We start from the raw sequence: 21796 nt of genomic DNA on the forward strand, positions 1-21796 counted from the left end.
TAAATATAAAACCGCAAGGTTCGAATGCGTATTGAAATTTGAAACCAGATCTGAAGTGAAAGCAGTTTTCGATTCTCACCTCCATTCAGTCATTTTCAATAATTTTGTAGTATAACATAATCTGACCTTACTGAAATCCAGTAACATATTTTTTTTCCAGTTTCTCCTTGTTTAAGGAGTGAAAAACCACTTACTCAGGCAAGGTGTCTGAATATACTTCTAGAGTCAGGTATTACAACTAGTCCACACCAGATGGCAGAGTTTCCTGCATGTTATTTCACAAAGAAACTACTTAACTCATCAGACATCCCATAATCCCCCAAACCCTTTTCCAGACACTTCACATTTCCATCTCTTTTATTCATTTTCTCCACCTCTGCATTTAAACTGCTATAATTTTCCGAAACGTCTCCATCAAGCAGGTCTAGTCAACACTTTGTTTCCAACTATTTATTCACAATTAAAGCTATGATGAACCGAGGTTTGCTTCTCAGTCTGACTGCGGCTGTCAACTTACCAACATCTGATGCTTTGTGGACCTTAATGATTTCTGCAAGATCAAAGTTTCCAGCTATAATCGCCACCTGATTGAGGGAGAAGTATGGAAGGTAAACAGAGAATATGTAAGTAACACAAAGGGGACAACAGATATCAGTCACACATCCCACTTTGTACGTTTCTCATATATCTTAATCAATATCTAACCAGTGCAACAGTCATGTATGGGGCTAGAACAGTCTCATAATTCACAAATACACACGCCGATCCACAAATGCACAGGACAAAATTCACAAATGCACATACTGATTCACAGATGCACAGAAAAATTCACACGTGCTTAGGACAAGATACACAGATGTGTTTTTGATGCACACACAAATATAACCTGATTTACAAATGTTTTTTGTCTGTGAGCTGCGCTGGATTTGCGTGTGACTTTTGAGATTGGCGGAAACAACGGAAGACATCTGATTGGTTGCAGATCCTTCCGTGTTAAAAAAAACGTATTTGTGGATTGAGTCACGTCAGGGGAGTCTCAAAAGTCACACGCAAATCCAGCGCAGCTCACAGACAAAAAAAAAAAGTTTGTAAATCAGGTTATATTTGTGTGTGCATCAAAAATACATTTGTGTATATTGTCCTACGCACGTGTGAATCGGTTTGTGCATTTGTGAATCTTGTCCTGTGCATTTGTGGATCGGCGTGTGCATTTGTGAATCGGTCTGTGCATTTGTGAATCTTTTCCTGTGCATTTGTGAATTTTGTCCTGTGCATTTGCGGATCGGCGTGTGCATTTGTGAATCGGTCTGTGCATTTGTGAATTTTGTCCTGTGCATTTGCGGATTGGCGTGTGCATTTGTGAATCTGTCTGTGCATTTGTGAATTTTGTCCTGTGCATTTGTGGATCGACGTGTGCATTTATGAATTATGAGACTGTTCTAGCTCCATAGTCATGTGGTAATAGTTTAAACAGTGTGATCTGCACAGGACAGATGTATTCAATACGTCAACATTGAGCTCTATATGTTGATAAAATATATCTCTGACAAGACAATAGTGTTACACCTGATGCCGTCAATGACAAGCAGCTGTAGTTGGAAATCACACGTACCTGAAAAGCAGTCTGGCTGTTGTAGTTTTTTATCTCTTTGTTGGCTCCCCGGAACAGGAGGACACGGGCACAGCTATCCTGAGTGACAGAAAGACCTATGTGTTTTAATAAAGACACTATTTGAGAGAGTTAATCCGGGATTTTATACAGTATGTCACATCAGATAAAGGGTGCTTCAGCTTTAGATCAGTTCCCTGTAGTCGGGATCTTACTGACGCATCACTGACAGGTCAAAAATAAATGTGTGCAAAATGTCTTATTGAAATGAATGAATGTCTTAATCTTGGAAAAGCAGTGTGGGAAAAAAATGGACACCCAATGCCGCTATGGAGGCATGTCAAAGTCGTTAGAAATCCGAAACTTCACGCAATTTAGACATGGATTAAAGAAGTCAAATATCAAATAGAGTATTATAATTTGTGGCCCTTGCAATGATACAGTTTTGGCCCGGAGCAACATTACAAGCAACTTCTTTGATCGTCTTTAAAAGAAACAGTCTTCCAAGCCTGTTTAAAAATGACTCTGACAGAAGTGGCAGAGTGAAAAGAACAAGGGTGTCTCTGGAGAATCCCCTGTGGGTGAACAGGAATTTGTGAATTTGAGAAAAATAAAGATCGGATGGGTGCCACTACAAATTCCACTGTGGAGAAACATTATTGTTTCTGCACCTGTGAACTCACATAAGAGTACAATTCCTAATCAAATTGGCAAAACTAGTGTACTCAGTATGTAGTGGCAATTTGCAAATGTTTCCCATCACACTAAAGAGTCCTGAGGATGTGAAGCGGCTGTAGTTAAGCATTTTAAAAGGAATGATAAGTTAAGCAACACAGGCAGTGCCATGTCTCCATCATTTCAGGGGATTTCATAGATTTTAACCATTGCTTAGGGCCGCATCTGAACACTCACGCTAACTGCAACCAACCTCACACTTATCTCGGCCTGGTCATTGTCACGGTCACACTTTAACAAAGTCTTAACCTTGCAATTTAATGAGAGCTCCGTGGGTCTGCAAGATGCACTAGTGCGTAAACAGATAACACTAAGTCAATTACAAACAAACAGCCTCAGCTGAATGTAGGAAACCACAGTTATAATCAGGTAAAACGTCACATCTTTTAGATCAAATAACTCTTTTTAAGACTAACCAAATGATAAGGGTAGTGATAAATGTAAAAGTACACAAACTGCCATTCTCTAGTCTACGTATTACAAAGAATTGTACCTCATAGGTTAATCGTTTTTAGAGATCTTTCACGTCAACTGTGAAGGATTTGCACCATTGAGACAGTCCGACCCTTTCACATCTGACATTAATGACATGAGAAACACTTCATCCATGGAAAACTTTACAACGTTATGCTCCTTCACAATAGCACTTTTTCTTGCTCTGAATGCACAAGAAAAAAGAGGACCCTCTATTTCATATTGATTATGGCTGCATTAGTCAAAGAATCTATATCTAATGGACATTAGTTTCCGTCATAATACCAGAGAAATCACTGAGCATTAGTCAGGCTTTATGAGACTGACAGAAAATTGAGTCATTTTACCGTTATCAGCGGTACAGCCGGCGGTGTAGCAGAATTTGCCTCTTCCAAATGAGCCAGGGCCATGATTGTCACACACTTTCAGTCTGAACTCATTCAAAATATCAAACTGGTATGAAATGAGTCACTGAAATGGACTTATGTTAACGTGCAGATTTCTTCTTTGGTGTGTTGGTGATTACTATAGGATTGTTGGTGTACAAATGAGCTCAGACGGCTCTCCTCCGGTTCTAAACTGAGAGGTGTCTGCGTATACGTGTGCTGGCCGGTGGAGGGTTGAGATGTGATTTACCACAGCGGGCAGAATTAATGGAAGTTGACATTTTCTACAATTAGTGCAATGACTCACGTAACCAATGAGTCACAAATTCCGGCACACAGTCACAGATGATCCGAGCATGTGGTTAAATCAGTGATGTCCATGTGAAGTCTCTTCTCAGGTGGAGTACGTGACCCACTCTGGGAGAAACCATTGGAGAGCCCTTCTCAAGCTTGAATTATGGTTCTGCGTCAAAACGACGCCGTGCCTACGGCGTGTGCTACGCGTCAACGGGTACCACACGCCGTCACTGCCGCTGTCACTGACGTGCACCTCCCGAAAATTGTAACTACTCGTCGAGGCGACGCGGACCACACGCAGACCGAGAGGGCTGTGATTGGTTCACTTGGTAGCAACGCATTTCCGGTTTCCGGTTTGAAGCAGTCGTGAACTTTAACAGAGACGTTCTATAAACGAGACAGCCCACTACAGTTCGTTTTCCTGTATCTGTGTCACGTGACTGCCACGCCCCTTTAGGAGACCGGAAGTAGGTCCTGAGTCCATTGAGTCCTATGGGAAAAGTGAACGTGAGCACAGATTATTACCAATTCCTTCGCCCCATAGTAACCTAAGTAAATATGGGGCCCATTTTTCAAAAGCCACAAACCTTCTGAACATTCTGACACCAAAATGGCAACTTTCAGACCGACAGATTAGGAGAAAATGAACTTTGTTTGAGACCTGTCTCTGTCTGAGCAACACACTCTCGCGAGATTTGGCTCTCATTGTTTTCCCATTGGATAAAATGAAGTTTAAAACTAAAATAATACTTGCTTCTTTGCTTAATAATACTGTTATTTTTATTATTTAAGTCTTTTTGGAAGAAAGTTGTACTGTATTTAGTGTTGTATGTTCCAAAACGATGTGGGCAGAGGGGCGGCCACGCCCACTTAGGAGACCGGAAGTGTATACAATTTCAAACCATTGCCAGTAACGGCAATGCGCTATCTTGTGTATAGAGGATCTTTGACTTTAAGCGCTCTTTTCTTCGTGTATGTGTGATTTTTTTTGTTTTGGTTTTTTGCACAATAGTTGTCCTTATCTCTTTGATTCACTGTGACGGGAAAAAGTCGGATAAACCATTCAGGAAAAGATCGCGAATTAGCGGTTGCGGGGGGTGCGAAATGGAGTGATCGAAAAGTCCAAAGGGTTCGCGACGGCGTCACGGTGACGGCGTGTGCTCTGCGTTGGTTTGACGCAGAACCATAATTCAGGCTTTAGGTGGAACACAAAAAATGATATGTGAGTAACTAAGTCTGCTCTGTGGTCTGAGATGAGGTGAACAGAGTTTATCTAACTATACGTGAAAGAGACACGGCACACTTACAAGTGGAGGAAGAGTAAGTAAAAAAAACACTCAGGGACCAAATTAGCATTAGCATAAATGGCATAGTGATTATCATTTTCAGGGGAATTTATACAATAACTGAGGAGCCGACTGTGCACGCTCTTATATGTTTTATTCAGGGGGGATCTATTTATTAGAGCATAAAAATAATGCTCTCGTATTTCCATTTACTTTATCTCTTTGGTGACAAAACAGCAAATACAACAAACAAAAGTAAGGAGAGAAACAAATACACTCGAGGGAAGCCCTCCAACTTCTTACAATTACCTCCTACCTTTTCTATCTGGAAGTCATCTTTGAAGCACAACATCCAAGACAGTGTTTTATTTTACTTCAAAGAATTTATTAAAAAGAAGGAAAAAAAAGAAAAAGAAAAAAGAGATAGCGTCCTGAAAACTGTTTCACAAGTCATCTTCAAATCTCAGTGATGGTTGGAAAAACTGTTCAAAATTCAGCCAACGCTGCAACTTGAAAAAAACCCACAGATCAGAGAGCACTGGTAAAAAATGTTGAGCATATCTCCAGTATGAAGCCAAAGCAGTTGCTGGCAGGACATCTAACAAACACACCAAACACGCAGCAGGCGTGTATGTATTCATATAATGAGATACTAACCGAATGTCATCATGTCTGTTGTTGCAGACGGGATTCATTTTCCATCAATCATTTGTTTCGTCCGCAATTATATTAACAACTGAAGGAAGTTTATACTTGGCAGTGCAGCTCTGTTCTAGGTGAGCAGGAGTCGCCCCAGACTGGATAACAGAGCGGCATCAGTGGTAAACATGACACTGATTAAGTCAGACACAGATTGAAGAGGAGGAGCTGCGGTGGAGGTGGGGAGCAAAATGGCTTGCAAAGGAGGCAGTAAAGAATGGGAGATTTAGGCAGTTTACGTGTACAGCTCTGGGAGATTTACCAAACTAATACTTAGAGCAAAAAAAGCAGCTGATCGATCAGCTGATGTAATGTGGGATCCAGCTGAAACGGCCCCTTTTCAAACTATGCTAGACTACGCTAGAGTACCGTATACTGACTTCAACAAGATGAGCTCGGAAAAATAACAGAAATAAGGGGTACAGTTTCCAATTTTCCTCATTTTTCAGTTTATCCGACATGGTAGTTTATGAAATGTGATTACTTTAGTGACATAGGAACACGTGCAGCAGCTTCTCAACAGAAGCATGCAGTTCAGGCAGCTCCCTTACGCTAATGGCGCAGGTTAGTCATGTGTAAGGAACGTGACAGATGGCGTCTCTCGATGCCAAGTTTATACATTCGAGGATTCCCTCACTGAATTTACAGCTTGTTTATACATCAGTTTGTAACGGACGTCTAAAGGCACGTGGGATGAGCAATGGACTGAAACACTTTAAATGAGAGCTGAGTGTAGAATAGCAGTGTATTCCTCTACTGCTTCCGTTTTTTTACAAGTAATAGTTATAAATAGGGAATATCAGTTGGCCTGTGTCTCAGAAGGTCTGTGTTTTTGTGCCTCCACGGCTATAATTTCACTCACCAGTGTTGTCACCGTCTGCCTTTCAGTTCTGTCTCTTTTCTCAATCACGCTGCCAACCACCTCCCACTGATCCGTCTACCAGGGAAAAGACTGTGTCTTCACTGAAAGCTATGGATCACATCTGCTAAGTTCAGAGCCCAGTAAGTAAACACTAACAACCAGACAGATCCAGACAAAGGGACTAAGACTCAGCAAGCTTGCTTTATTGATGATGACTGCAAGTTATTGTGTAATATTATTCCACGCTTTCCCAGTGTGATCTATCCGTCCCTCTTTCTGACATGCTCTCTCCTCTCTGCATGAGTCTATTGATCGCGCCGGCCTGTTTTCCAAAACGATTCCACAAGCACTTTTCTTACACTGATTGTAGACAATCATTGAAGGCAGGCTTGCTCCTGGCCTGTTGTATCCCTTCTAGGATGCAGTGTTTCTGAGATCAATCAGCTCGGCGTGAATTTCGGTCTCCACTGTCACGACAGCAGCCTTCCTCATCAGCGGAGAGACACACAAGACCTGGGACGAGGTCCATTACCGCACACAGAGGACTTAAAAGAGCCAGTTGGGTTAGTCTGCATTTGAGCCCGTTCGTCTCATCTGTCTTCAATTGCACCCTTTTTTCTGCAGCCACAGCCGCCTTTACGATCACTTCAAAGACACTTAATTAATGCTGTGGAGAAAAAAACCCAAACAAAACCATAAACAACTAAGCTTTACTTTAATCTGAATATACGTAATTCATCTTACACTTCAGTCTAACGCCACACTAAATGTTCAGACATGAATATTTTGAGTTATGTTCTGCGGATCTAACATAGATGTACGGTCCGACAGTGTCACTATAAACAGATCTGTGCTTTACTGAACATGAGCAAAAATTGTTTCAATTGTCCAGTTGAAAAAAAAGTTTAAATGGTGCACTTTTGAAAAGTATAAAATGTTATAGTTTATTACTTTATTTTTTTCTCGTTCAGTTAATAGTAGTTTGGATTATTTGGGTACATAATCCTTGTGTTTATGGCTACATGTGCATGCATGGGTATGTATGTGGGTGTGTATTCGGGTATATCTGTAGGGCGTGTATGTATGTATGCATGTATGTATGTATGCATGCAAGAAGGTATGCATGTGCAGATATATTTATATAATTATGTTTACAATCATAGTAGTGTATTCTTGTGTAATTTTGGTAAAGTTTTGGATATATAGCCTATGTTAATATACTTTGTAATTTTGGTAAAGTTCTGGATATATATGTTAATATGCATTGTTGTAGTACTATAAAGTACTGTATTACTAGAATATGTTTTGTTTGTTTGTCAAATTTTGAATAGTAAACAAGGGTTTGGCGCCTAAAAGCTATGCTTCTGCCAAACCCTTTTCGTTCAGCCATAGTTTAATTTATTTTTTCTGTTTTGTTTATGTTTGTTCTTTTTTTATGATGTTGCTGCTGAACGAAATAAACAATCATTCATTAATTCATTCATTCATTCAAAAAGAGCGAAAACCCCGGTCCCACCTCCACTCTGAGGGTGAATGTGAAACAACTTCAGTCACGTGTTGCAGTGAGTATTAACTATTGATGCTTTGCTAGCCAAACACACACACACGCACGCACGCACGCACGCACGCACGCACACACACAAACACACACACAAACACACACATACACACAAAGACTTTATCTCTAGAGACTGTGGCGTTCCAGTCGAGTTGAAGCAGGTCATTCATCACTGCTGAAATTAGCTGTGCAGCACATAGTTAAAAATCACAACTCACACACATTTAACTTTGTCTGAGGGACAAATTTGAGAGAAAAGGTTCAATTTAATGTTCATGAACTGAACACCCCTGTCCTCTAGAGCTTCAAGTTACAACTTTGTCTTTGCATCCAAACAGTGCCTGGGCATGCTACGTAACAACCTGCATGAGTCTGTTGGTTGTTACAGTACTCTCCTCTTGTTACCTTGTGCCTTCACCAATATAGAACACGTTCATTCATATTTAAAGTACACACTCTACATATTTTATACAGTCCTTCATACTTCATACTCATACCTTTATACTGACTTCATAACAATGGAAAATCTTGATTTTTCAACATACAGTAATCTGCCACATTTTGCCAGATTTTTTTTGAAACAATCCCCCCTTCATGTCAACCAATCTCCAGCAGATGGCAGTTGCATTTTAAGTGTAATTTGCAACATTTTCTTTCTTTCTTTTTAAAAAAAAACATCTTTCACAACAAAAAAAGCGCTGAGACCAGCCTTAAATATCAGATGAGGACAAGACAGGGAATTTTTCTGGGAAAGAGCCAGTGCGCAAGCAAGATAAAGCTGATGCCCAGAAAGTTTTTTTTTTTAAAAAGCCATCTTTTTCAAGTTGCTCTCGGTGTGTTACATTTGTGGGAAAAATTAATTAGGCGACTCAAGCACAAACTTCAAACATGAAAGCACAACAACAGCATGCCACAAACGATCCAGACAGATGCAGCGGTGAAACTACAGCAAGTCTTTCTGCAGCATTTGTAAAAAGGGCAACTACTAAATGGTCCGCAGGTAATTAAATGACAACATTTGAATATTCCACCACAATGTGAAGCAAGACATGACGGTGACCAACGTCATGGGTTGAACTTTGGCCCTGTTTTACAGCAATAGAGTTAATCGAATTTGCAGAAAAGATACAGTCACACAATAGTCTAAGTAAGTGAATTTGAATGTAAAAATGTAATATTAAGGAATAGTTTGTAGCGGTACCTTGAGAGATTATTGTCGGTAGTGGCTGCTAAAAAAAAACCTTGCGAGAGAGCACGAGTCCGAGGAACATAAATTGTACAAAGTTAGACTTTACTTATTCATTTTGGGTGACCTTTGGATGAACCCTTCACATTGCACCTCCACAATCAGTAAAACGGAGACATAGCTATAAAAAAAAAGACTGCAGCTTTGTGAAATGCAGTCCTCATTTCTGAAACTCTTCTGAAGCTTCGTATTAGCATATACATTTACATTCAAACTCATGCAAGAAAGGGCTTTTAAGCATCAAGAAAATGAGTAAAATATCCTGGTATTAACAATCATGTGCAGACTCCAGATCCATATTTAACACGGAGATGCTACAGATGTTGTTTCACTACTACGACCCATAAACTACACAGACCTGTCTCATTAACAATTTCAGTTTTTCAGGGTGCATGCCCCTTCAAAATTTGTGATCCTTGCTCACTGGATTAGCAGTTCTAAAGTTGGTCATACTATTGTCCGTTTTACAGTTAAACTTCAGATGAAAGAGCACAACATGTATTTTTATAGTTGATAGTTTTCATATTTTTATAATTGTGCTTCATGACACAAGATGGAATTGTGAAGCTTTTAAGAAATTATGTAAATGAAACAAATGAGGTAATGTGGTATGAGCATTGAGATAAGTGAAATAAGAATAAGATATGGACACATTGTTTAGTGACAAAACACATAAAACAACAGAGATATGGGAGTACGCTAGGATTGCATGGGGTTGACCTTTTTCATATAATTTGAAGATTTACTTCAGAAAATAAGTGTAATGTATATTTAAAACTTTTTCACCCCTTGTGACATTTGTTCATTTATGTCTCACAACAAAGAGACAACTTGGAGACTTAAAAAGAACCCTGGTCACAGACTAAAACATTGCTGTTTTATATTTTTTCACTTATTTCTAGTTTGGAAATGTTAATGCTTCTCAACCAAACCAGCCTGGTTTGTGTCCTCTCATCTTTTCACACGCTGTTTTGATATGTTCAAATGTCACTAACAAACAAAGCAATGTATGATGTGAAAACAACCTGCAAATCCAAAAGGCCTCCATAGCAACACTGTTTACACACTTACATGAGAGTAAAATGTAAACTTTAGGTTTTCTGAGTTCTCATTTGTGTGTTCAAGTGTAATACTATTAATGAAAAGCACGGATCTCATGTGACCCAGTTTACTCTGTGTCTTTCCACATGCGTGACACAAATAGTATTTAAGCCTGAGTGATATTACACCAAACTTCATGTACAGCTAGTGTCCCAGCAGGTTCTTTCTCTGAATTTTTTTTTAACAAGATCCTCTTTTATAATGTTCCCTGTGCCGCTGAATAAGACAGTATTCAGACCTCTTTACGTTTTTCTAACCTTATTTTGTTAGAGAAGTGGTGAGAGACAGGGAGAAAAGAAACGTCTGTGTAGTATTTCAAGCCCCCGCAATACACACAGAACATGAGCAAAGTTACTGAGTCTAAAAAAAAAACACTCGTATACCTGAAGGTATGAAATAATGAATGTTCCCAGGAGGAAAGGCGTCATAATTGTAAATGGAAGAAGTCGGGAAATCGTAAACACTGCTCCCCATCAAACCTGATGGACTCCGGAGCATCTTCCAGGAAGAACTGTAACTGCAATATTGTGTTGTGCAAAGCTTTTAGAAGGCTCAAAGCTGCAATGGCTGCCAAAGGGGCTTTCTGCGAATGACAGGATTAAAAGTCTGAATACTTAGTAGTAAATGGGTGATTTCTGACTTTTTTTTTCTAATTGAAATGTAAGAACATTTATGGAATGGTTTCATTTTTCCATGATGGGCTATTAAGAATAGGATGAAAAAAAATAACTGCATTTTAAACTGTATTGGCAATACAACAAAGCAGAAAAATAAAAAAAAGTCTGACTCCTTTTTGAAGTTGTTATACATTAGGGATGGGCGGTATGAACTAAAAAATGTATCACGATAATTTCTGGCATTTATCCCGATAACGATAAAAAAAATACCAATACAAAAACGTCATCAACGGGAATGTATCCTTCTTTCTTTCTTTCTTTCTTTCTTTCTTTCTTTTTTTCTTTCTTTCTTTCTTTCTTTCTTTCTTTCTTTCTTTCTTTCTTTCTTTCTTTCTTTCTTTCTTTCTTTCTGGCTCATTCCTTTCTTTCTTTCAGGCTTATACCTTCCTTCCTTCCTTCCTTCCTTCCTTCCTTCCTTCCTTCCTTCCTTCCTTCCTTCCTTCCTTCCTTCCTTCCTTCCTTCCTTCCTTCCTTCCTTCCTTCCTTCCTTCCTTCCTTCCTTCCTTCCTTCCTTCCTTCCTTCCTTCCTTCCTTCCTTCACGTGCGTCGATTAAACCACAGAACCATAAATCAGCTTTACACAAAAACGTCATCAACGGGAATTTATCGTTTTTACCGCGAGATGACAAATTCTTACCGTGGGGAATTTTTTGATGGTTTATCGTGAACGGTGAAATATCACCCATCTCTATTATACATGTACAGTAACTGCTCCCAACATTGCTCCTCAAGCATTTTTCCATTGTTCCATGGAATAAACATGGACATTTGACATGGAGGTGAGGTTTAAGTAATAAATACCAAAATAGGAAAGACAGTGGAGACAGTGAGGACTGTCAAATGGGACATTAGCCTGAAACCCTTTTGTGTCCTTGCGCCTCCATGACTGACTCATTGCCCTACTAGCACTGAACATGTTTAGTGAAGGTAAACTGTGTAATGCATAACCTTTCACCGCTTAATTACTCCCACAAAGGACAAAAATAGCTCTTCTCTCCAATTACACAAACCATAAACTATACGATAGATTCTTTTATTTAATAAAATGTACCTGATTGTAGAGGGCACACACATGCAGGGCGGTGTTTCCAGATGCATTCTGGGCACTCATGTCAGCTCCATAGAATAGCAGATGCTCCAAATGCTGCACGTGGCCATAGCGACATGCCTAGAAGGACAGATTAACACATTTACTATTTCTTTCAAAAATGTACCTAAGGTGCTACTGAAACAATGTACTGTATATTAGACGGGCATCTTATTTCATAGTTGAAAATTGAGCTGTGCAAAACAAAGAATATGGGGGGAATGCAATCATAACCAGAAATGTATTTATGATGTGGAACTCAGCCACATCACAATGATCACAGGCTAACTAAACAATGGAGCTTGGCTGCAGCCACAATCTAGCCCATCTTCTTTGGCCAAAATCAGCAGCAAGCAATCTTCTTCTTGCCTCAGAAAAACAGATGTTAATGTGACCTACCTTTTTTTCTGTACCAAATAATAGAGCTGAGGCCAGGTTTTCCTTGGGCTATTTCTGATGTGAGATCCTCCTTTCTCATGTTCCTTACACTCTCTAAAGTGAAAGGAAAGCCTTGCTTGTATTACCTATGGCTAAATGTAAAATTATTCTGCTAGAGCCATAACTTGTTTTGCTTTGTTTCAAATAACTGTGAGCAATACATTTTTAATCTTTTCACAGTTTTCCTTCTTTCTCTCTCTTTCGCCAAATCTACTTTGCGGTTTTGTCCTTTGTCATTGACAAAGAAGCCAACAGCTCTCCCCAGCAATTGTTCTCTCACTCCTGTGTTCAATCTCGCTAAGAGTGCGTGACAGCAGTGAAGCAGCACACAATTGATTCTGGGATTGTTGTTGGTTATCAGCACTGAGATAGTGTATCCTATTGTAGATGATGTACACAAGAATGCTAATGCTGTAAAAAACATTGAAAAGGGAAGAAACGACAGGTAGGAGGTGAAAGGAAGAAATGGGTTAGTCTATAGTTTACTTTATAGCATATAATTCAAAATAATCATACCTGATCTCAACCAACATTGCACAATCTATTTGAATTCATAACTGTAGCCAGATATTAAAATGGCGCATATCCATCCATCCTTTAACTTTTACTTATCCAACTTTTGGTTGCGAGGGCAGAAGCTTAAGCAGAGAGGCCGAGATCTCCCTCTCCCCATCCCACCTCCTCTAACCTTCCAGGGAATACCAAGGGGTTTCTGACCCAGATGTGACCTATAATCTCTCCAGCATGTACTGGGTCTGCTCTGAGGCCTCTCTAATTTTCAAAAGAATTCTCCAGGAGCCATCCTAACCAGACGCCCAGACCACCTGTCCATGTGGAGGAGGAGTGACTCCACTATGAGTCTCTTCTGAATGATTCTCAACCTACACTACTTATGCAAACATGAAGTACTATTATAAAGCAGCACGGTGTAAACTTTCATTGCTGTGCAAATGATATTCAGCAGTAACTGTCCATAAATGACATCAATAAGCTAGCTGGACTGCAAAAATGTCTTAAGACCTAGATGACAGCTCGTCTCCTGCTACTAGACTAAGTATAGGGTTGTTGTTGTTGTACCTAAGTACTTCAGGAATGCACTAGTCAAATAGTAACTGTGGATGTCATCACTTTTCCATCATACAATTAGGAATCTTGGAGTTATTAATGATCATCATTTTTCCTTTAAACTGTACATAAAGCAAGTCTCTAGAACAGCTTTCTTCCACCTTCACAGTATTGCAAAAAAAAATAGAAAATCCTATCTCAGACCCAGACAGAAAAATTGGTTTTGATACTTCAAGATTTGACTACTTGAATTCCTTCTCTGCAGGATGTCCTATAAATTCAATAAAACAGGCTCCTGTTGATCCATAATGGTGCAGCAAAAGTTAGCAGGAAAGATCAATTTCTTAAATCTTGTCTACCTAAAACAAAACAAAAGAATTGTTGGTTCTGCAAAAAAATCCAAGAGAGAATGTAAAATTCCTATGTCCACATTTAAAGCCTTACTAAACCCATGGCAGTATATTGATCTGCTATATTGGCAAAAGATCAGCTGACAACAATGTGCTAATGAGTAAGGATGGTGTGATACATATAGTAAAACCATTTTGTCCCAATTGTTGTGTTTGACACAGTGTTTGACAAGGTTTTATTTTATGTCCCACTCTTCTTGTCATCAGAAGTGGTTTTGCTACATAGAGGGATTTTAAAGTAAATCCATTTCATGTATTGGTTTTTGTTGGCCACCAATGGAAATAATCACCACTTGTTCTTTTAATATTAAAATAACTGGTGAACCCACATAAAAAATAATTAGCTGCTGTAAATGTCCAAATACAGACCCTTCATTTTATTTTGTATCCAAATGGATTAAGTAAACTAAGTATCTGACATTGTTGTTGTATATAAGGCTGCCCAATTTCCGAAGCAAGTCATTTTTAGTTATTGATCACCACTGAAACATATCATCTGCAGATCCGTTTCATTCATCCTAAATGAAATTGTTTAATGATGTCTTGGTCCATGTGATAGCCTGAGGAGCTACATAAATAAAATAGACAGGGATCTTTTTAGTACTGAATTGAAATCAAATGTATCATTATATAAGATCTTTTTACTAAAAGAAATACAATTTCTACAATTAGAGCATATCAAACTTAAGTTAAATGATTTTATTAAAAAAAAAAAATCATATCTCTGTGATCTATTTCCACATGAAAACACTGGCTTAGTGGCTTAGAGACAGTGTTGAGACATGGTCTCAGTTAAATGACATATGTAAGTGTTTTTAACAGGATTTGAGCAATATGTAAATGAAAATTATGTTCTGAAAGCTGTTGACGTGAGAAGGATGTCTCTTTTCCTAACAACAGCTAGTACAGGCTCCAGCACACCCCTGTGAACCTGAATAGGACTGAAGCCCCTACAGAAAAATAGTTGGATGGATGGCTATATTATGAGACACACATATGAGATAAAAAAAGGCTTATATTTCACTCTACAGCTTAAAACAAAACACAATGCAAGTATGTCTAAACTGTGACACCCAATAACTGTTCTCTCAGGTTATTTAACACAAAAGAGGGCATAAAGGAAACATCCAGTAGTCCAGACGCACACATGCATGAACCAGAATAATAGCACTGTCCAATATTTCATTAATTACGTTTTTCTTACTTGAAAACATATTTGGAAAACAAAGCTCTGAGAACAGATTCAATTATTCTTCTGACTTACAATTTGTTTAAAAGTGTTCTTTACTAGGTGCATCATTAAAATAAAAAACTTACGTCAGCACCACGGACAGCTCTGGGGAGTAGAGTGGTGGGGATAAAGTTTTAAAAAAGAGATCTTCTCATTAATTTTGTACTTTACACTGAAATAAAAAAGAAAAAATCTACACATTTGTAATGAATGAACACCCTGCTTATGAAAATTTAAATATTTCCACATCCATTAAGTAAGTCGGGAACACCTACATGTATGCGTTATAAAACATTTTCACTGCTTTTTGGAAAGTCATTAATGAGCCACACAGAGAAGAGCCAGACAAAGCACTCGTCTATTAAGGTTACTTTTCTGCTTGTTAGTATTTGAGGCACTTTCCATACGTTCAGCTGAAGCCAACAAAACAAATATTTCTCAATAAACTGTCCAAAATTGTATGATCACCCTTATCTCAATATTAAAACCTGTCATTATTAATGCTATCGCTGGAGAAAAAGGTAAAACACACGAGGGATCAAACAAGTGTGTGCTTGTGTGACCATGCGTTACCTGGTGTATCTCCTGCCAGCCATTCTCATCCACACAGCCGACCTGTGCGTGATCATGCAGCAGCAGCTCACAGCAGTACGGGTCTCCTCCTACCATCGAACTGTGGTACAGAGGTGTCAACCCCCTGCTGTCTTTATAGTCAGGTGATGCACCCAGGTCCAGCAGTGTCTGGGGAGGGACAAAGATGCAGTTTTTAAGATGCTTAGCCACCAGTGTAAATTATACTCTATTATAGTGAAAAAAAGTGAAGGTCGCCAAAAGCAGAAATCTTTACAAATCAATAATGCCGATAGTAATGATGAGGTCAGTTATAAATCCCATGTAACTCCCATTAATAAGGTCTTTGTAAACACTGTGTTATATATTATTTGAATACCTAGTAGACATTGAATCATTTAAAAATGATAGAATTGAGCAGAAAAGATGTTTCTGTTTCAGTTCTGCATCTTCAGCAGTATGACTCATGTAAACTTTTTCACTATTGAGTAGCTATGCCAGCCCATTCAAAGGGGGCACATTAGGCCCCATATACTGAATAATTGTTCAAGCACCCCAAGCACTCCATGCATGAGAGGTCTGCTAAGAGGTTATCTGCCTGCCCTTATTACCTTTCTCCATCTTTTTCAGATGGAAAACAGAGGGAACGGATCACATGACAGAAACAGAATGAAACCCCAAATCCGAAAAAGTTGGAAGAGTATGGGAAATTAAAAAATAAAATAACAATGCTATGATGCTTTATTTTATTCCAGAAATTATGAACTCAAGATATTTCATGTTCCCTTTTGTCAACTTCATTTTTAAGACTTCGTATTGTTGTACTTCCTTCTCGAAAAACCTGAAAGGCATTCTGGCATTAAGACAGCACAGAAGATGAAAGCTTTCAATTCAATTAAGAGGTGATAACCATTTTAAATTAAAAATCAATTTATAAAAGTATGCCAGGGTATGTGGCTAGCATTGTCACATTTTTCATTTTTAAACTTGTCCACACATTCTCTGATTGGGGAAGGTCAGGACTGCATGCTGGCCAATAACATACCTGTAAACTCATCTTCCTCAACCATGCATTTGTAATGTGTGCAAAAATGTGTTATGGAAATGGGCAGAAAATATATGGTTTTGAAGGCAGTATATGTTGCTCTAAAATCTCAATGTACTTCCTTCCATGAAAACTGCCATCACAGAAGTGTAAATGACCTTTGCTAAGGGCAACAGTACAACCATCAAAGAGGTTGATGCTGCCTCTGTGAAAGATCAACACATGCTCACTCTTTTTTTTGGCACAGTAAAGTTGTAAGTACCATTTGGAAATATAGGTCAATATTGCAATACTTGACAATGGTTTCCCATAGTTATCCCTTGCCCATGTGGTTATATCCGGATTTGATGAGTGAGAACTCTTGATTCAGTGTTGTTCGAGCACTGAAATTCTTCCAGATTCTTTGAATTATTGAATGACATTATTATGCATTATAGAAGGAAAACCATACAAACATTCCAACATTATACGCACAATGAGTGCTGTGTGGTTCTTGCTGCGCACAGCCTTGTGCAGGGCAGTGATGCCATCCTTTGTTCTGAAGTCCAGATGTGCCCCTCCACTTCTCAGCACTTTGATGAGCTCTGCACATCCTTCCAGCTGTGCTGCGTGCGTTAGTGGACACTCTGTGAACATCCAAGGATGACGGGAATGATATTGTGCATTGTTCTTGGAAAGAAAATATTACATGTTTTAACATGTCACTATTTCATCACAAAATTACACATTACAGTTAAAAAAACTTCTGTTTGCACTTTCAATGACAATGCAGTTGGTTAACTCCCTTGACTGCAGACACTGTCACCCTGTGGCCTGCCTAAGTGGCTGCTTCCTGTTGGTGTTTAACCAGACTATTCTCATGCTCCCCATGCTTCGTAGCTCCTTGCCAGACTACATGCCACCCAGAAGGGAAACCTCCTTTATGTCTGCACAAACATTTGAATATAAATGAGGAGATTAATACAGTAGCTCCATATTTAACCAGCAGAAGGCCTATTTCAGAAAATCTGTATATATGGTCATTTGTTGAGACAAACAGAAAGAGCCAGAAAGCGAGAAAGAGAGATGGCAAAACAAGACTGGACAAAGCTTATTAGAGTAAGTTAGGCTTAGGATATTGCTTAGCAACGACTCACTCACCTCCTGTGTCTGGATCATGGAAGTTAGGGTCCAGACCTTTTTCCAGGAACCTCGAGAGCTTTTCAATGTTCCTCTGTTGCACATAATCCATAAACTTTTTCAGGTTTGCCTAATGGAGGGAGACAAGGGGATAGGGAGAGTAGGAAAAAGGGGAAGAGACAGCTGTGATTGGGTGATGTCAGCCTCATGTGGATGGGGATGTTTAATAATGCAGTCCAGAGATGAAAGCTAGAGTCGTTGCTCTCTCCTTCTGTGTTTGAAGGTTTTATTTCTGTTCTATCATGCCAAGCAAATGGACCAGAAGACATATAAGCCATTATAAGAAAGACCCAAAAAGACAGGGTAAGGGAGGTAACAGTGAAACAAGCACAAAGAATATGAGATGCTACCGTTTATGTCCCATTCTGAAGTCAAATGTAAATGACTTTAATGTTGTAAGGTGCCTGGAAATAACATGTACAGTATACGTGACGTCACTGGGTCTTAAATGGAAGTTTAAAAAAGGTTTCATAACAGATGAACACACCCATATCTACACACAAATCTAGTGCATTTTCTAATGCAGAACACACACACACACACATACATTATTTTCTTTGCGACAACTACTTTCGGCTGTTTGGAAATTCCATCATGTCTACAAAAACTAAAATACAAATAAAAATTTAAGCAGTGAGCGATGTATTTAAAAAGGCACTTCATAATAAATTAAAATAGAATGAATCAAATAAGTACTTTGCTACAAAGCCAAAAAGGAAAAACTGGAAGGCATTTATTGACTATATTGTAATAACCAACACATAAAATATCAAAATAAGTCTAAAAGATAGCCTAATTTGTTGCCCAATATGTCCCCTCAAGATAAAATTAAACCATATCTGGAGTAATCACAATAAGATTCACCCAGAACTTTCATTACTTTTGCATTCTTTCAAGGTCTCTCAGCCTTAGTCATTACATAACAGCCACTTGTGCAAAAGCCTTCAGCGACACAAAAGCAAATTACATTTACATGACTTAAAAAAGCAATAAATGTAACAAGTATCAAACGTGCATATGCATGTGCAGAAATTAAAATACAATGCAGTATCTCTTTGACACTCACCATGTGCAGCATCAAAAACTGTCTACCCAGTGTTTTAAAATCACACTCTCCAGCCTCTGCCAAATTTCACATCACAGCCCGTCTTCTCTCCTCACCAAGTCATCTGGAGCCCGCTTGCCTGTACAAGCCTGCCTCTTGTTCACACGCACCACCCTGACAAGCTGTGATGATCTGCCGACTGCTACACTCACCATCTCCGAGTCAATCTGACTGAGTGAAATACACTTTGGCTTTTTCCTTTTTTTTTTTTTTTTTCCCAGATATGCTTCAAGGCAGTTGTTATGGTGATGGGATACAAAGACAACCCTGTTAGCCAATGTACACATGAGTGGGAAGAACATTGAGCTTGTTTTTTTCAGTGTGTCTGTGTGGGTAAATGAGCACATTTGTGTATCCTGCATAATACCCAAGATAATGCGATCTGGGATGATTTGACAGTGATCGCTGGATTTGATGTGTGTTTTATTGCCTGTTGGATAAAAGACTGGTAAAAAAAAGCCTTTTTAATAATTCATCTTTTCAGTGAAGGTCTTAATAAACTCAATATTTCCCTCACTCTTGCTGTCTTTCCCTTTCTGTAACATTTTGACAAATATGCACATGAAGACAAAACACAAACAACCATTTAATTTCTTAAACGAGGAAATACTGTACAATCAGTGATGCAAAATTGCCTAAATCTCATTTACTGTTGATAATAAAACATATTCATATAAAAAAGAACAGAAAAATAATGTATTGAACAAAGCTGCCTAGTTGGACATCACAGTACATCTCATCCAACATAAAATATGGTCTTGTCTTGTTTTGTTTCTCTTTACCATTCTCACATATACTATACAATATAACCTTAACAGATTTTAACATGAAGGGAAAAATAGGCAGATTGGCGTATCTGGCTGTCTACCCCTGAGGTACAAGACAACTTGTCTTAAACTCTTGAACAAACAGAAATACCAATCAATCGCACAAACTGGCTCACAAATTGGAAAATAACTTCAAAATGAAAAGGACAATCACTGCTCGGGAAATTACTTAATCTGTTATCTACGCCTCTAATGTTGTCAAAATACCAAACACTTTGATTACCAGCCTTTGAGTTGGGAGTCTAGCTCAAGGGATATTTCCAAAGATGGTCAGAGCTATGATAAACAGACAACTTAATTGAGAGATCTGATACACGTATTTTCTACAGCAAAATCCCCAGCAATATAAACCACATTCTCACCTGTATTCTCTGTATTAGAAGTTATATTTAATCTGCAATATGTTTTTATCTTGAGAGTAGCCTGTTTGATTTTTGAACATTTTCTCACAACTCTGGTAATTGTCATCACAGGGTTTTTTTTTATTTTGATTTTTTTTTATTTTATTAGGGATCCCCATTAGCTGGCGCCGTAGCGACCAGCTAGTCTTCCTGGGGTCTACATAAAAGACATACAAAATAGATTTACAAATACAACATTAATTAATATCAGTATTCAGTACTAAAAAAACTTACAATTTAAAAACAAGTTACATGATGGGAGTTGTTAAAAAAGCATGGTAAACAAAAAAACAAAAACAAAATACAAAAAAAAACCTTACAGTGACAAATACAATTTTAACTTCTTTTTAAAAGTAAGTTTACTGAAAAGGGTATTGCAGAGGTTTTGGGGCAGGTTATTCCAAAGAGCCAATGATCGATATATGAAAGTTCTCTTTAAAGCATTTGTCTTTGGACCTGGTAGTACAAGATGTCCATTACTGGAACCTCTAGTGTTGTGATCATGCACAGTATTGCTATAAACTATTTGACTATAAATAAAAACAGGACTTTTACAGATTATGACTGACCTGAACAGTACAAGCTTATTAAAATACAACCTTTTATCTACTGTAAACCAAGAAAGGCTGGCATGCATGTGGCTCACATTAGACCTAGGTGAGCAGCCGAGAACTAACCGTGCTGCCCTGTTCTGGACAACCTGGAGCTTCCTCAGGTCACCACTAGCAGCAGATGACCACACGGTGGAACAATAGTCAAGATGACATAGAGCAAGACTCTGAACAATCTGACATAAAAGTGGTTGGGCAACACAAGCAACACATTTCCTGGCTATACCAATAGCTCTGCCCATTTTTGACACAATATAATTAATATGGTTTGACCAAGACAGAGCACAGTCTATCATCACTCCAAGGAGTTTTGTATTTTCAACTTGTTTAACTGGCGAATTACTCAACTTTAAATCAAGCGTAGGCCTGTTAACTAGCCTATGCCTTGTACCCAGCACCATACATTTGGTCTTGGAAATGTTAAGGGCAAGTCTATTGCATACTATCCAGTCATGCACCACTTTTAGCTCTCTACTCAAGACATCATTAAGTATGTTGCATGACGGTGCAGCATAATATAAAGTAGAATCATCGGCATAAAGTACTGTAGTGGCATATTTAGTAGCCCTAGACAGGTCATTTGTAAATAATGAAAAGAGCAAAGGCCCCAGGCAGCTCCCTTGTGGCACGCCGCACTCTAAACGTCTGCTACTGGACAGACTGCCATTTAGATAAACCTTCTGTGATCTGAAAGACAAATAACTTTTTATCCACTTTAAAGCAGAGTCACTAAAACCATAACATTTAAGTTTGTCAATCAATAGAGAATTATCAAGAACATCAAATGCGGCACTGAAATCTAATAGTACAACTCCCACCATCATAGAGTTGTCCATAGCTTTAAGCCAGTCATCAGTCATTTGAATTAAAGCGGTTGAAGTAGAATGGCCAGCTCTG

The 21796-nt window shown here is 38.6% G+C and overlaps 1 protein-coding gene across 19 annotated transcripts in view; it reads right to left on the reverse strand.

Annotated features, from left to right (window-relative positions):
- Positions 1–21796, reverse strand: part of shank3a (SH3 and multiple ankyrin repeat domains 3a) — a 184023-nt gene that overhangs the window by 83388 nt on the left and 78839 nt on the right. For 16 of the 19 annotated variants that reach the window (XR_009782713.1, XM_061722005.1, XM_061722004.1 and 13 more), the window contains 6 exons: positions 17917–18025; positions 17251–17402; positions 15735–15902; positions 11982–12098; positions 1613–1690; positions 518–584 (listed from right to left, as the gene is read on the reverse strand). Coding sequence is in view for 18 of the 19 variants with exons in the window: in XM_061722005.1 (XP_061577989.1) it covers positions 518–584; positions 1613–1690; positions 11982–12098; positions 15735–15902; positions 17251–17402; positions 17917–18025 (691 nt within the window). In the remaining variant the exon portion in view is untranslated. Of the gene's footprint in view, positions 1–517; positions 585–1612; positions 1691–10636; positions 10764–11981; positions 12099–15734; positions 15903–17250; positions 17403–17916; positions 18026–21796 lie in introns of those variants that run through there. The other 3 variants (XM_061722009.1, XM_061722011.1, XM_061722010.1) reach the window with 3 other exon arrangements.

This window comes from Cololabis saira, chromosome 5, assembly GCF_033807715.1.
Source record: "Cololabis saira isolate AMF1-May2022 chromosome 5, fColSai1.1, whole genome shotgun sequence".
Taxonomy (NCBI): domain Eukaryota; kingdom Metazoa; phylum Chordata; class Actinopteri; order Beloniformes; family Belonidae; genus Cololabis; species Cololabis saira.